Genomic DNA, 17,181 nt, shown 5'->3' with positions numbered 1-17,181 from the left:
AATGTGCCGTGGGAAGAACAAAGGCTAGCAGCGAAGGACAGGTGTGCTGCTTGGGGAGGGGGTGCAGGAGGGCCTCTCTGAGGTGGCTGACGTTTCTGAAAAGCCTTGAAAGAAGGTGAGCAGAGGGGACATTCCAGCCAATTGCCGGATCCGCGGGTAGAGACCACATATCAGAGCGAATTATTTAAAAATTCGGTCAAGTTTCTTTTCTTTCTTAAAAGACAGCAATGAAACAGGTGCTTGGGGCAACGGGAGGGGAAAATGGGGCACTTGAATGAGTTTATGGATCTGAGAGGCTCTCTGGATCCCGCCACGGCGCCCTTATCCCACGTGGGACCGCCTCCGCCCCTTCTTCGCCCCGCCCCCCGCAGGCCCCGCCCCTCCAGAACTCTGAGGCCAGGAGCTGTCGGTCACAGAGAAAGAAAAGACTTTGTCTCAAGTTTTCCCAGAGCTTTCTCGTCCTCACCGCGACTGGCATCCCGAGCCCTCTGCGGCCCCGACAATATTCAGAAACCCCCCCTGCGGCCCCGCCCCCTCTGGACCGCCGAGGGCCTCGGACGCCCCTCAACTCCCCTGCCCCCTAAAATCTCTTTGATTCCTCAACTGTCCCATAGGCCCGCAGGACCCCTCCATGGCCAGGTCGTACGGCGGCCGGGTGCTGGCCGCGATGATCCTTTTGGGCATCCCCGCGGCCGTGCTGGCGGCGCTGGGCGCGCAGCTGCTGTTCCAGCTGCAGGCGGGCCGCGCGGAACTTCGAGGACCGCGAATCGACGTGGTGGGCCCGGAGCTGGGCGCCGGCCCTGGGCTGCCGGAGGACGCGGCCGGGGCGCTGCTGCCGCTGGCAGCCGCGCTCGCCGCGCTCGCCCTGGTGCTGGGTCTCACCTGTCTGCTTCTCGCCGCGCTCTGCGGCCACCTGGGCGCCGAGATGGCGCGGGGACCGGGCTCCGGCAGGTAGGAGGACCGGCCCCTCTGCCCGGCTGGGGGCTGGACAAGCCCGGGGGAGCCGCTTCCCTTCTCTGGGCCTCAGGTTGGGGGAGAGCTTTCCTTCCTCACTCCCTCCATCCATCTTTCCCTTCCTCCTTTCTTCCGTCCCTCCCTCCCTCTCTTTCTCCTTCTCTCCATCCATCCCCTCCCTCCATCCTATATTTGTTGAAAATTTACAGCAGGTACAACTACAGCTGGGACCCCCTTTTCAAAGATGTGGCAACAGGCTCAGAGAGGGCCTGGGGTCAGTTAGCCCCAGTGTTGATAGCGTTTGTCATTTATGGAAACCTAAGCTCTAGGTGCCCCTCACTTAATGTGGATTAACACAGTGAAACCCCCTGGGTGGCTGGCGCTGTTATTATCTCCCGTTTTAACAGTGTGTTAAAAAGAGTCTGCTCTCTCTAGGCTGCCAGGATTGGAAGGGGGTGGACTGGATTTGAACTTGAATCTGGTAGAGCCAGAACATGTGCCCTGGCCCTGGGTGGGGTTCCTTGTCAGGCACCTGAGCTCGGGGATATGGGCACTGGACAGGGCGGCTGGCGGGTGCATGTGGCGTGCGGAACCTTCCTTGAGCCAAGGACTTGGCTGTCCCATATCTGAGTGTTTCCTTCCAGGATGCTGGGGGAGGGGAGCTGGGATCCTTGTCCAGGATTCCATGGATCTGAGCGGATGGGAAATTCCACCATCTGATCCCATCCGAATTGTGCACCCTCCGTCTGATAGTTCAAGGGGTGCTGAAAAGCATGTGTTCTGTCAGTTGACAAATATGCGTTGGGCACCTGCCGGGGGGCTGAGCCGAGCATTGGGTATTGGCGACCCAGCAGGAACCAGGCGGACCTGGACCCACCTTCATGGGGACACAGATAATGAAGATACAAAACAGATCAGTAATGTCAAATGGTGATGAATGCCGGAAATGGATGAAAATGGGGTGATGTGGTGCAGGAGAACAGGGTGGGGGATGAGATGGGACCATCAGGGGAGGCCTGTGTTGAGACTTGAGGGAGGAAAGGAGGCAGAAGATCTGGGGGACTGTGATCCAGGCAGAGGGAACAGCATGTGCAAAGGCCCTGGAGCAGGAAGGAGCTTAGGGCGTTAGAAGGTGATAGAGGTGATTGGTGTGGCTGAAGGGTAGATAAGGAAGATGAGGGCCAGGAAGTGAGAGGTACTGGATTTTTTTTTTTTTTTTTTCCGCATGTGGCATGCATGCTCTTAGTTCCCCAACCAGGGATTGAACTTGCCCCCCCCCTTGCAGTGGAAGCACGGAGTCTTAACCACTGGACCACCAAGGAAGTCCAAGAGGTACTGGATTATATAGGGCTTCCTGTGCTGTGGTGAAGCCCTTGGGGTTTTCTCTGACTGAGAGTTGTGAGCCAGGAGGGATGTGATCTGACTTAAGTTTGAAAGAACCCACTTAAGTTTGAAAGAACCCACTCTGGCCACTGTGCAGAAAAGGGGTCAGGAGGGGAGTTGGAAGGCAGACCAGGGAGGAGGCCATTTCCATGGTATTGGTGGGAGGTGAGTGATGATGGAAGCTCTCCTTTTCCTGATCTCACAGGACTGGAGAAGGGCATGCACCCAGTGGAAGCACTTAGCAAGGGGCTGGGCTCAAAACTAAGTCCTCAATCCATGTCAGCTCTTGGGAATCTCTGTTTCTATTGTCACTGATAACAAGTTAGCCTCAGTTTTCTCACCCCCAAATAAGCTTATGGTCTGTAAAATAATGGAGGTCAGATGTTTAGCAAGTGTCTGTACACAATAGCTGCTTCATTAGTGTTGGGTGTTCGAATGGACTGATGTATATGGATGGGTTTTGGGGGAGGGGAATGGAATGGCTAGTGACTGGATGGATGAATGGACAGATGGTTGGTTTGCTCGATGGATGGTGACTGGGAGATAGACGATGGATGGATGGGTGGGTGGGGGTTGGATGGATGGATGGATGGATGGCAGATGACAAATGGATGAATGGATAATGATGGATATTTAAATAAATGGATGGATGGATGAACAAAGCATGGTTAAATGGATGGATGGCTGTATGATTGAATAATTGATGGGGACGGGTGGATGGTACAGGATGAATGAGTGGGGGGAAAGATGAGTGGATGGTTAGGTCCTCACATAGACCTCCAGTTCCCCAAAGCTGGACCACTCCCCCTACCTCTCCTCCCCATCCTTATTCCACCAGCTCTGCCTCCTGAGCCCATTTTCTTCCTGCCCCCCTCCCTGCCAGGTCTGACTGGTTTCTCTATGACTGCCGCCTCCTCAGACATGTGGCCCTCGGCCTCTTCTGTTGTGGGGTCTCCGTCTACTTAGCAGGTACGTGCTCAGGATAGAACATGGGGTGTAGGGCCCTGGGTTGGGGTGACCGGGGGTAATAGCCCCACAACTGGGGTCAGCTCCAGAGGCAGCCTGCCTGTTTCACTCTTGGCTCCTACACTCTAGCCCATGGCTGGCATCTGATCCCAGTGGGGATTCCATAAATGGCAGCTGTCTTCAGAACACCTCTGATTCATCAGTTTTCTACATTTGGTTTGAATAAAAGTTTCCAAGTCCTTGGTGGTTTCTGGAGATAGTGTTTCACAGGTTGGCCTTAGCAAAAACTGTTTTGATCACAAATATCTGAATCCAGCTCAAGAAGGGCTTAAGAAAAAAAAAATACGCTTCATAAACCAGAAATGCAATTTTAAATCCCAAAACATGAAGCAGAGTAAAAACTAATAACCTGAGTGCCCGAGGGACACACTGCACTGTCTTTCCTTCCCCGACTTATAACTCTTCTTTGATCAACATTCTCTCACCCACAACATGCTGGTAAAGGAATCCAATCATCCCCTTTCTTAAAGAGACTCCTGACATCTTATATTTTGTTCTAATCTTGAAAAATATGTTGCTGGTGCTGGAGACTCAGCGCTGAATCATACATAGATCCTTGGCAGCCTTATAAACAACCTGTTTCACTGGAAGAAAAAAAAATCAGCTGACTGAAAAACAAGGAATTTGCTATTACTGTTTTTCCTTAGTACCATACTAGAGAAATAGAAGTTTACAAGATATATTTAAAAGATTTATTCATGAGATATGAGCCTAGGGTTCATTGTGGGAATTTGTATGTACAGTGCAGCGAACTCTGCATAACTCTTGTTGTTTGACTTCATAAAATGCTCTGGATTTTATTAAGTGTGGAACTTCCCTGGCGATCCAATGGTTAAGAATCTGCGCTTCCACTGCAGGGGGCGTGGGTTCATCCCTGGTCAGGGAACTAAGAACTAAGATCCCACGTGCCACGTGGCCAAAAACAAACAAAAATGCTCTGGATGTGTGTGTGTGTTTTTTTTTTTAAATATATTTTATTTACTTATTTTTGGCTACATTGGGTCTTCGATGTGGTGAGCGGGCTTTCTCTAGTTGCGGTGAGAGGAGGCCACTCTTCATTGTGGTGTGCAGGCTTCTCACTGCAGTGGCTTCTCGTTGCACAGCACGGGCTCTAGGCACGTGGGCTCCAGTAGTTGTGGCACATGGGCTCATTAGTTGTGGTGCACGGGCTTAGTTGCTCCACGGCATGTGGGATCTTCCCGAACCAGGGCTCAAACCCGTGCCCCTTGCATTGGCAGGCGGATTCTCAACCACTGCGCCACCAGGGAAGCCCTGGATGTGTGTTTTTTAAAAAGGAGAGTGGATGGAGTGACTCGTGTATCTGAAAAGATCAGGGGTTATTGGCCTCAGGTGTGGCTGGATCCAGGCACTCCAATGAGGTCTTCAGAAATGCTTCTCACTTCATCTCATCACCTGCCGTGCCCTGAGAAAGAGGCCTGTCTCTGTAAGCGCTTTCAACACAATACCTATGACCTCAAGCCTTTTCATAAGCCAACAAAAGTGTTGGAGACTTGAAGAATAAAATATTCTTATTCTAAAATACAAGAAAACTCACAAAGGGCAAACAAAGGTAACTATGTCAGCCTCATTAAGCATTAAATTAAGAATTTGTTCAGCTCCCATTTAGATTCTTTTTGAGGATAGGTGACCTCACTCAGCAAGAATTCCTGAGCATGTCCAGCCAATCATTCATTCATTGCTAACCAGAGCCAAAATAATAGTTATAAAGATCTTTCAAAAAAAGAAAAAAATGTTTAGGGCTTCCCTGGTGGCGCAGTGGTTGAGAGTCTGCCTGCCGATGCAGGGGACGCGGGTCGTGCCCCGGTCCGGGAAGATCCCACATGCCGCGGAGCGGCTGGGCCCTTGAGCCATGGCCGCTGAGCCTGCACGTCCGGAGCCTGTGCTCCACAACGGGAGAGGCCGCAAAAGTGAGAGGCCCGCGTACCGCAAAAAAAAAAAAAAAAAAAAAAAAAAAAATTTTAGAGCAAGGACTTCCCTGGTGGTCCAGTGGCTAAGACTCCACGCTCCCAATGCAGGGGGCCTGGGTTCGATCCCTGGTCAGGGAATTAGATCCCACATGCTGCAACTAAGAGTTCACATGCCGCAACTAAGACCCAGCACAGCCAAATAAATACATAAATAAAAATATTTAAAAAAATGTTTAGAGCAAAAAAAGTCCTTGGCCTTGCCTTAATATGTCAGACATGATGCATTGTGGCATCTTCAAAAGCAAGAGTACAGAGCTGGAGAAAGCATTAAAACAGCCCACAAAGTGCCAAGAAGTCCTTCATCAGCTCTGGGCTTCTCTCCTACCAATTCCCTAATGGCTGCAGTTAGAAAATAACCCTGTCCTCATAGGCCAAGCAAAGGTCCCAGGGCTGACTCTGATTGGCTGAGCTTGGGTCATGTGATAGCCATGCACCAATCACTATAATCAGGGGAAGCAGTGCTCTGATTGGCCTAGAACCATACATGTCACTGATGCCAGAGTGGTGGGTCAGTCCTTCTAGACCAGTGACCAGGGTAGGGGTAGGGACTGGACCAGCACTTCTCAATGGGAACTGATTCTGCCCCTGAGGGAACATTTGGCAATCAACATCTAGAGACATTTTTGGTTGTCACGATAGGGCAGGCGGAGCGTACTACTGGTATCTGGTGGATAGAAGCTGCTAAATGTCCTACAATGCACAGCACAGTCCCCACCAAAAAGAATGGTGGTGCCAACTGGACATCGGACAGGGCAACAGAGAACCAGTACAGGTCCTCAAGGCCAGGTCGTCAACTGTCTTTTTTGATTTTTAAGATTTACTTTTATTTATTTATTTTGGCTGCGCCAGTTCTTAGTTGTGGCATGTGGGATCTTTTTAGTTGCGGCATGCGGGATTTTTAGTTGCTGCTCCTTAGTTGTGGCATGCATGTGGGATCTAGTTCCCTGACCAGGGGTGCAACCCAGGTCCTCTGCATTGGGAGGGCGGAGTCTTACCCACTGGACCACCAGGGAAGTCCCCGCCAACTGTCTTCTTGTTCAGATCAGCAAACTGAGGCCAGAGAGGGACCGTGATTCACTCAAGGTCAATCACAGGGATTCAGAAAGCCTGAGATCTGAGTTGTTTCAATCGTGGTAAAGTACACATAACACGCAATTTACCATTTTATAGTAAAACAGATGTGATGATGATGTATTTGTCGGGTGTGAAAGGGTTAGATGCGTTAGTCTATGTGCCTATCATAATGTACAATTTTCTATAACTGCTCTCCATGTGGGGGAGCTCTCCCAGGGGTGGGAGAACAAACGTTGAATAAGAGCCGTTTCCTTCCCCAGCACTATCCATCTACGCCCTGCTTCTCTTCGAGATCGAGACGGGTGCGGCAGCTGCCTCCATCCTTGGCTTGGGTGCTCTGGTCCTGGTGGCGGCGCTGACCCACACTCTACTCCGGGCCGCCCGGGCCACCCGCCGTGGCCTCCATGAGCTGTCCCCACCGCACTTTGAAGACGACCCTGTCTGCCCTTCTGAAGTCTCCAAGGCCAGCTCCAGGGCTCAGCCCCAGCAGGGTACCCATCACTGGACCCCCTACTCATCCTACCCAAAACCTGGGGACTCCCTCAGATCCATGGTTACTGCCACAACACCTGCAGCCATAGGGGGAGGCCGGGAGGGCAGCCTGCCTGCATTCCGCATGCACCGGACACTGTCTGCCAGTGAGGGGCACTGGGAAGAGGTCACTCATGAGATGCGTAGCATCCTGAGCCACAGGCCAGGGGGTTCAGGGAAGGACTCCACTCTGGTGTGAGCCCAAAGATCAAGGATAGAGACCTAGGGTCAGGAAGCAGGAAGAGGACCCTTGTAGAGATAGCTCCAGGCTCAACCACAGTAGCAGTATAACTTGATTTCTCTCTCAGTTCACAGCATCCCTGATGTGTGTCCTCAAGGTTGCCTCATGGCACAAAAAGGCTGCCAGGGCTCCAACCTTTACCTTTACCTCACTCAGAGAGAAAGGCAGAGGGCCAGGACTTCTCAGGAGATTTTGGAAGTTTTCCTGGGAGGCCTTGGGACACTTCTGCTTATACCCCATTGGCCAGAACAGAGTCATGTGGCCACGCTTCAATACAGATGAGACAAGGAAATGTAGCTGCCCAGAATGAATAAGATTCTGGTATAGGCAGGAGGGGAGGGGAGAGCTCAGGCAGCATTTCTCTAAACATCTCCGTCCATTTTACAGATGAGGAAACCGAGGCCCAGAGAGGGGCAGTGACTCACCAAGGGTCCCACGGCCAGTATTGAGCATCAGAGCCAGGATTCGAACCCAGGTCCTGTAACCCCCATGCTGCTGATAGTGCAAGTCTCAGACTCTGCGACTCCTTCCGGGCTGTGAGCGTTTGAAACCTGTGTGTGCGGAGCTCAGAGCAGCCCAGGGCCATGGACGCACCTGGAGGCCTGGACCCAGACTCCTGGCTGTGGGCCTGTGGCTGAGGGCTTCACCGCTCTGTGTCTCAGTTTCCTGGTCTGTAAAATGGGAATGGAAGCGGTCCCTCTTCCTAAGGCTCCCGTGAGACTCCGTGTGAGCCATTCCAGGGGCCTGTGCATAGCAGGTCCTCAAGGCGTGTCAACCTGTGCTTCTGTCAGTCGGGGTGCCTGGTAGCAGGAAAAGGTGGGTTGATGGCCAGTGTCTGGGACTCTTGGAACTGACAGGGCTTGGAGTGGATAACTCAGAGCCTCAGGGGGTCTCCGGAGGCCCCGGCCCCACCCCTGTCCTGCACAACCTGAAAATAAACTCCATGTCACTATTTCCATGTCATCTGAGCCATGTCCAAACGTGCTGCGTGGCCAAGTGCAGACCCAGGATGAGGGGTGGAGGGAAAGGAGTGGGGGTAGAAAGGGCAGGAGTCAGGGGGCAGAGAGTGTGCCCCTTGTAGAGCCAAGTCTGGGACCCATGCCCCACAAATCTTCACGCATATACATTTCACAGGGTGCAGGGATGGCCTGGTCCCTGCCCCCACCCCAAATGGACAAATGTCCCCAGAAGTCTCCCAAGCCGTCCCTTCCTGGGCCACACAGGGACTCGGGGTGGAGGAAGCTCGGCCACACAGTGGCTTGAAGTCCCCCAGGACCCATCTCCATGGGCAGAGAGGTGGCAGCACCCAGCAGGGAAGCTGGTCCCCAAACCTGACCTTGGGTAAGGATTCTGATGATCAAATACAGAGCTGGGTGCCCCTTTGGCTTGGATCACCTCCTTCCTGAGCCCCTGGGAGGCTGCACAGACCTCCTCCTCCCATATGGCACCTGTCACAGGGGTGCCCAGGAAGCATAGGCTCTCGGTGAGCATGAAAATATCATTGAAGAGGATCGAGTCAGAATGAATGTCGTGTCCCATGCCTAGTACTGCAGACACACACCAGGCACTTCCGGCTTTAGTTAATCCTTAGGACAACCCCACTCACAGATGGGCAAACTGAGGCCAGAAAAGCAAGGCCACTCATGTGAGAACACATGGCGGTGGTGATGGCTGGAACCCCATAACCCTGTCACGTAGGACACCAGGACATAGCTAGTGCCCGGGAAACACTGGAGACTCCAGTTTCTGAGAACTCTCTGGAATGGGGGAGGCCCTGGGGACTCTGAGGGTGGGCAAGAGAGTTGAGGAGGAAGGACCCAAGCTGGCTGTGTGCGAGGAGTACCTGGTGGACTGGTCAGGAGAATTAGAAGCTAGACGTCTAGGCCTAATCTTCAAGGCCAGGACTAGGGTGCGGGTACAAAATTTAAGGGGGCTCTAAAGAATTGAAAACAAGGGTTCAGACAAATCCTTGTACACGTGCATTCATAGCAGCGCTAGTCACAGTCACCACAAGGTGGAAACACCCCAAATGTCCATCAACAGATGAATGAATACACAAAAAGTGATCCATCCATACAGTGGAATATTACTCAGCCATAAAAGGAAGGAAGCTCTGACACATGCTACAGCACGGAGGAACCCTGAAAACATAATGCTGATTGAAAGAAGCCAGACACAAAGGCCAATGATCCCATTGATATGAAATGTCCAGAACAGGCAAACCTACAGAGATATAAAGTAGATTAGTGGTTGCCAGGGGCTGGGGGAGGGGGAATAGGGAGTAATGGCTAATAGGGATGACGTTTCCTTTGGGGTGATGGAAATGTTCTGGAACTAGATAGAGGTGATGGTTGCATATCCTCCATGCGCTAAATGCCACTGAACTGTACATTTTTAATTGGTGAATTTCATGTTATGTGAATTTCACCTCAACTTAAAAAAAGAAAATTTAAGGAGGCACTCACTCTCAGGTTCCTTCACGTGCAGGTGGGCCCCAAGTTAGAAGCGAGCACCTCCTTAAATGTGGGCCCTACGTGCTCACTAGCCTCATCCCATCAGAGATCCCTGATCTCTGCGCGTCCTCCTGGGACCAAGAACTGGAGCCCTGGAAAGTCTGCAAGGTTACAACGTGGGAGGCTGGCTGGAAGCGCTGCCCACAGTCCCTGCTGAAACCTGGCCCTGTTGTCGACACCGCCCTGGATGGGGTGCTGAGCACCTTCGTATTTTGATCAGAATCTGGCGAGCAGGGAAGAGGCTGGTCCTAGGGCTGGAGCCAAACGCTCTGGTTGCTCCCTGTCCCGGGCACCTGATGAGGGTTTTGTGTTCCAAGAGCCAGCTTGGACAGACCTGGCTCAGGGAGCAGTCATGCGACCTGCACTTCAGTTTCTTTCTTTATAAAATAGGGCTAATCCCCCAATCCCATCATAGTACAGCTGTGAGGACCAAATCGGAGAGCATCAATGACTCCGTTAGCTCCACGGGCCTCACCGACATAAGTAGCTGTCGGCATCCTGGTACATTTTGAGGTGTAGACACATCTGTTAAAGATGCTGCCTTGGGGACTTCCCTCGTGGTCCAGTGGTTAAGAATGCGCTTTCCAATGCAGGGGACCCAGGTTTGATCCCTGGTCGGGGAACTACGATCCCATATGCCGTGGGGCAACTAAGCCCATGTGCCACAACTACTGAGCCCGCACGCTGCAACGAAGAGCCCATGCACTGCAACGAAAAGATCCCGCATACCACAATGAAGATCCCGCATGCCACAACTAAGACCCGACACAACCTAATTAATTAATTATAAAAAAGATGTTGCCTTGGTTTAGGGTCATCAGAACCAAAGGCTGAGATGATTGCCAAGATGTGGTTTACCTGGGAAGTGACCCCAGGAAGCCCCGGAACCCTGCAGGGGGCGCCAATGGGCAGATGGCGCTAAGGGCAACGGGGGCTCGATCCCCCTGGGCACCCCAGGGAGACAGTATAGAGCACACATGGCAGTTGGTCCCAGCCCAGGGGTGAGGGGGCTGGGATATTTATCCTCCTATTTCCATCAGGCATTAGCTGAGAGCTGTTCCCAGAGGGACTGACCCCTCACACTTCTAGCCTTCCCTGTGCACCAGCTAGACACGCTCCTCTGGTCACAGGAGGCCCCAGGCAGGGTCACAGGTACTTGCTGTGGAGGGGAGGGAGGCACAGATAGCATCTGCTCCAGCTTCGTGGCATTTTTGGAACAGCAGGCATAAACGGGATATTGAAAGCACTTAACTGTGCTATTTGTGGTTGAGAAGAGCTGTTGGTTTTTGGATGCCCACCATGAGCCAACACCCTGCCTAACTCACACAAGGGTCACCACTGTTGCCCCCTCATCACACCCACTGGTCTCCCACCTTTACTTCTGCAGGTAAAATCTTCTGAAAGTGGCAGATGGAGTTGGGGTCCTCTGTGCTGGTGACATTTAGAACAGAAGGTCAGATGCCACCTTGAGGGAGATTGCTCAGAGCAAACAAGGGGCCCGTTTCCCCCAGAGAACACTTTATTAAAAACACTTTAAGGGCTTCCCTGGTGGCGCAGTGGTTAAGAATCCACCTGCCAGTGCAGGGGACACGGGTTCAAGCCCTGGTCTGGGAAGATTCCACATGCCGCAGAGCAACGAAGCCCGTGCCCCACGACCACTGAACCTGTGCTCTACAGCCCGCGAGCCACAACTACTGAGCCCGCGTGTCACAACTACTGAAGCCTGCCTGCTCTAGGGCCTGTGCTCCACAACAAAGAGAAGCCACTGCAATGAGAAGCCTGCGCACCGCAACAAAGAGTAGCCCCCACTCACCACAACTAGAGAAAGCCCATGCGCAGCAACGAAGACCTGATGCAGCCAAAGATAAATAAATAAATTTAAAAAAAGAAAAAAAAATGATTCAACCAGGGTAGGATCTGCTTTCAAGTTCACTTTGTGTTTGTTGGCAGGATTCAATTCCCTGTGAGCTGTGGAACTTAAGTCCTTGGTTCCTTGCTGGCTGTTGGCCAGAGGCTGCCCTCAGTTCCGTGACATGTGGGCCTCTCTATAGGGCAGTGTGCATCATTGTAGCCAACAAGAGAGAGTCTGCAACAAGATGGAAATCTTGTATTTTAAACCTACTCACAGAAGTGAAGTCCCATCACCCTTACTGTATTCCATTGGTTAGAGGTGAGTCTACACTAGATCCGGCCTGCCCTCAAGTGGAGGATTACACAGGCCTGAACACCAGGATACCAAGACAAAAGGTTCCAAAGGGAACCATCTCACAAACGACTTAATGTCTTGTAAATTCTCTGTGGGCTCTTCCCCATGACAAATAAAAAGGGCAGGTGGATAAGGAAGATGAGAAAGGGGTGTTTTCTATACAGCACGGGTCAGCTTTTTCAGTTCAGATTTCTAAGCTGGCAAGAGTGTACATGATAGCTAAGAAATTCAAACTGGTGAGACAAATGGACAAAATTAACAAAACTGACAATGCCAAGTGTTGGTGAAGACATGGAGCCACTGGAACTCTTATTTGCTGTGGGTGGGAGGGTAAATTGGTGCGACAGTCTTAGAAGTCTGCTTGGCCGTATCTGCTTAAGCTGAAGATAGGCCTCCCTTACCACTTAGAATTTCCACTCAGGGTATTTACCCAACAAGAATGAGTGTGTATTCATCAGTCAGGCTCCCTGACTTCAGACTATACTACAAAGCCACAGTAATCAAGACAGTATGGTACTGGCACAAAAGCAGAGATATAGATCAATGGAACAGGATAGAAAGCCCAGAGATAAACCCACGCACATATGGTCACCTTATCTTTGATAAAGGAGGCAAGAATATACAGTGGAGAAAAGACACCCTCTTCAATAAGTGGTGCTGGGAAAACTGGGCAGCTCCATGTAAAAGAATGAAATTAGAACACTCCCTAACACCATACACAAAAATAAACTCAAAATGGATTAAAGACCTAAATGTAAGGCCAGACACTATCAAACTTTTAGAGGAAAACACAGGCAGAACACTCTATGACATAAATCACAGCAAGATCCTTTTTGACCCACCTCCTAGAGAAATGGAAATAAAAACAAAAATAAACAAATGGGACCTAATGAAACTTCAAAGCCTTTGCACAGCAAAGGAAACCATAAACAAGACGAAAAGACAACCCTCAGAATGGGAGAAAATATTTGCAAATGAAGCAACTGACAAAGGATTAATCTCCAAAATTTACAAGCAGCTCATGCAGCTCAGTATCAAAAAAACAAACAACCCACTCCAAAAATGGGCAGAAGACCTAAGTAGACATTTCTCCAAAGAAGATATACAGATTGCCAACAAACACATGAAAGGATGCTCAACATCACTAATCATTAGAGAAATGCAAATCAAAACTACAATGAGGTATCAGCTCACATCAGTCAGAATGGCCATCATCAAAAAAATCTAGAAACAGGGGCTTCCCTGATGGCGCAGTGGTTGAGAGTCCACCTGCCGATGCAGGGGACACGTGTTCGTGCCCCGGTCTGGGAGGATCCCACATGCCGCGGAGCGGCTGGGCCCGTGAGCCATGGCCGCCGAGCCTGCGCGTCCGGAGCCTCTGCTCCACGATGGGAGAGGCCACAACAGTGAGAGGCCCGTGTACCACAAAAAAAAAAAAAAAAAAAAAAAAATCTAGAAACGATAAATGCTGGAGAGGGTGTGGAGAAAAGGGAACCCTCTTGCACTGTTGGTGGGAATGTAAATTGGTACAGCCACTATGGAGAACAGTATGGAGGTTCCTTAAAAAACTAAAAATAGAACTACCATATGACCCAGCAATCCCACTACTGGGCATACACCTTGAGAAAACCATATTCAAAAAGAGCCATGTACCACAATGTTCATTGCAGCTCTATTTACAATAGCCAGGACATGGAAGCAACCTAAGTGTCCATCAACAGATGAATGGATAAAGAAGATGTGGCACATATATACAATGGAATATTACTCAGCCATAAAAAGAAACAAAATTGAGTTATTTGTAGTGAGGTGGATGGACCTAGAGTCTGTCAAACAGAGTGAAGTTAAGTCAGAAAGAGAAAGGCAAATACCATATGCTAACACATATATATGGAATCTAAAAAAAAAAAAAATGATCATGAAGAACCTAGGGGCAAGATGGGAATAAATACGCAGACCTACTAGAGAATGGACTTGAGGATACGGGGAAAGGGAAGGGTAAGCTGGGGCAAAGTGAGAGAGTGGCATGGACATATATACACTACCAAACGTAAAATAGATAGCTAGTGGGAAGCAGCCACATAGCACAGGGAGATCAGCTCAGTGCTTTGTGACCACCTAGAGGGGTGGGATAGGGAGGGTAGGAGGGAGGGAGACGCAAGAGGGAAGAGATTTGGGGATATATGTATATGTATAACTGATTCACTTTGTTATAAAGCAGAAACTAACACACCATTGTAAAGCAATTATACTCCAATAAAGATGTTAAATATATATATATATATGACTAGTAAGAATAAAAAAAAAATGAGTGTGTATTCATCAAAAGACATGTACAAGAGTACTCAGAGCAATTTCTTTCAATGGCCAAGAACTAGGGACAATCCAAATGTCCATCAACAGATGAACAGACTGTGGTACATCCATACAATGGAATACTACTCAGCAATTAACAAGAGGGAATTCAGGCAACACAGATGAGTGTCTCAGACCTAATAGTGAATATAATTAGCCAGGCTCAGAAGAGAAGAGGACTCGTTTGGGCATTGCGCTTAGATCAAGTTCAAGAACAGGCATAATGGAATTCCCTGGTGGTTCAGTGGTTAGGACTCAGCACTTTCACTGCCAGTGGCCCAAGTTCAATCTCTGGTCGGGGAACTAAGATCCCGCAAGTCAAGCAGCATGGCAAAAAAACAAAACCAAAACAAACAAACAAACAAAATAGGCAGGATGAATGATGGGGTAGAAGCCAGCAGCTTTTGGGGGTTTGGGTGGGAGGGTGCCCAAGGGGATGCTCAAGACTGGCACAGATCATTCCTCTGATCTGGGGGTGGAGAGAGCAGTAGGGGCCACATCTGGGCTCTGGAACACTTGAATACAAGAAGTGTGGGGTATGCCACTAGCAGAAGCCAGACTAGTAGAAGCCAGTAGAAGACGACCTTGGGCTGCAGAAGCCTTCCAGCTGAGAAGAACTTTGAGAGCCAGGAAGAGTTTTTGCAACAGTCAGCAGAGGCAGCGGAGAGACACAGCCCCACAAGAGTTCTCCCTCAGAACTACCAAATGAGGTGAGGACCATTGAGATTCCCATTGTAAAGATGGACAAACTGAGGTATAGAGAGGTTAAGCCACTGCTCAGGGTCACCAGCTAGTGAGCATTGGAGCTGGGACCACATCTCCCCAGAAATGTCCTTCTCAGTCCCCAGGACCCTGTGATGCCCGGGTCTCAGCGCCTCAGAGCCGGCTAAAGGGAGGAGGATAAGTCTTCCTCTTCTTCTCCCTTCCCTGTAGCCCAGGAGGATGTAAGCTTAGTTGGAGCTGTGAGGATTGATGTGGCCCAAGTCAGGAGTTGGGGGCTAAGGGGAGAGGCTCCATCGGGACTTTCCGGCCCCTTTGTGAGGCTGTTCCCAGCCCTGTTGCACTCAAGAGGATTGGGATTTTGCAGAGTGAGTGACCTGGCAATGATGGTTGATCCAGTCGGACCCAAGGCCAGTATGGGTCGTCCGGGGGCCCCTGGTCACACACAGATGCCCTGGAAAGTGATCTGGGGCTGGTTTCGGGGTGGCCAAGATCACAACCAGAGAGAACAAACAGGCTTTGCTTCCCAGCTGGATCGGATTCCATGGCCGGCGCCAGAGCAACCTGGGTGGGACCTGGCAGGTGCGGGCTACGCCCAGAGTGGAGAGATCCGGGGAGATATCTTAGCATCAGAGGCCTAGTTTTTCCAAGGCAGCTGAAGTGGGGGGTGGGGAGGGGGTACCGTCTCCCCCCACCCTCCCCTCCAGGATAGTTCACTGTCTCCGCCCTCAGACTCCCAGGGCAGAGGACTCTTTTCCCTCAGATCCCTCTGCAGAGCAGTATCTCCCCCTTCAGGTCCCCAGGCCAGTGTCGTTAGACACAAGTGCCTGGGTGGGTGGCACATCCCCTTGGGACCCCGTGTGACCCCTTCTGGCCAATGAGCTGTGAGCAGAACTTTGACAAGGCACTTCCAGGCCAGAGCACTTGACAGCGTGAGATCCTTGCCACTACGACGAGCAGCCTGTTGCCGCCCTGCCATGGTCACGTGATGTGGATGAGAAATAAGCCTTAAGCCTTCCTACGCTGCAGAGATCTGGGGAATGTTCCTGACCTGGGCCACCCTGACGCTATGGGTACCTGGGGAAGAGAGAGCAGAAAAGGAAGCACACGCGTGGGAGAGACAGTGTGAGCCCTGGGGTGGTTCATTTCACAAATAGTTTGTGGAGTCCGTATTCGCCAATTCTACTGGCTCAAATCTGTGACCCCCAGATCGATACTCACAGCGCTTTTGCGGCTATTGGTGGACATGCACAGTGCCGGAAAAAATTTGAGTCCTCAGAGGTGCACGTTCCCAGCTGTGGTAGGACAAGGCGACGTCCTGCCTTCCTGTTCCAGCTCTGACTGTAAACAGGCATCCTTCTTGAGGTCTAGCCAGTGGCCCATTTTGCATTTTTGTGCTTTTTCATTGGTGAGTTTTGCTGTTTGCAAAGGCCCCCAAGTGTAGTGCTGAGGAGCTATCTAGTGTCCCCAGGTGCAAGAAGGCTGGGATGTGCCTCCGGAAGCAAATACTCTCCGATGAGCTTTGTTCAGACGTGAGTTCTAGGGCTGGTGGCCGTGAGTTCACCGTTAACAAATCGGCAGCATGTATATTAAACAAGGTGTCTTGAAATGCACAGAAAACAAGGTTATGTATTGATTACTTGACCAAAATGTGACTAGTGGCTTACAAAAACCTACCTGTGTCTCCCCGAGGAATACAGTATTTCCTAATTCAGTTTTCACGCTACTTTACACGAGGTAACTACCGCAATTCGTGAGTATCCACCGTTTGTGTCTACCACACAGCGGAGGAAAAGGGACGCACAGAACAGAACAGCTTGGTGGTTAGAGAGCAGGCTCTGGGTTGGAATCCCAGCTGTGAATTTAGCCGCCTCCTGCTTCGGTTTTCCTATCTGTGAAATGGCCACGCAACCAGGGCTTCCCACTGAGCTGGGGGAGGACTAAATGAGATACTGTACATCAGGTGTTGGTGAGAAGGTCCTCGAAGTATAAACGGTAGCTGTTACTATTATTACTGTTACGCGCAATGATGGAGGGGCGGGACCCGGTCTCCTCTGTGATTCGGAATCCCGGCTCAGGCACTCGCTGAGCCTCAGTTTCTCCCTCTGTAGAATGGGAGTGGTGGCAGCGCCCCCTGCCCTCCGGGATTTCACCCGCTTGTTGGGTGTGCGTCCGTCCCTGACTCCTGCG

General features: G+C 50.9%; 2 protein-coding genes across 2 annotated transcripts in view; one reads left to right on the top strand and one right to left on the bottom strand.

The window, feature by feature from the left end:
• Window positions 1-631: 631 nt before the first annotated feature.
• TMEM221 (transmembrane protein 221) lies at window positions 632-7,155 on the top strand (the record flags this gene model as incomplete). The annotated part of the gene is made up of 3 exons (XM_082652550.1): window positions 632-951; window positions 3,221-3,306; window positions 6,686-7,155. The coding sequence occupies 3 exons, from the start codon at window positions 632-634 to the stop codon at window positions 7,153-7,155; spliced, it is 876 nt and encodes a 291-aa protein (XP_082508676.1).
• Window positions 7,156-16,950: 9,795 nt separating this feature from the next.
• Window positions 16,951-17,181, bottom strand: part of MVB12A (multivesicular body subunit 12A) — a gene marked incomplete at both ends in the record, with an annotated part of 1,291 nt that continues 1,060 nt past the window's right edge. The window contains 1 exon segment of the mRNA XM_082650379.1: window positions 16,951-17,096. Within this exon segment, the coding sequence (XP_082506505.1) occupies window positions 16,951-17,096 (146 nt within the window).

The sequence above is a fragment of the Grampus griseus genome (assembly GCF_964374135.1).
Source record: "Grampus griseus genome assembly, chromosome: 3".
Classification (NCBI taxonomy): Eukaryota; Metazoa; Chordata; class Mammalia; order Artiodactyla; family Delphinidae; genus Grampus; species Grampus griseus.
Note: the sequence above shows the minus strand (reverse complement) of the source record. Positions and strands in the feature narration are given on the sequence as shown.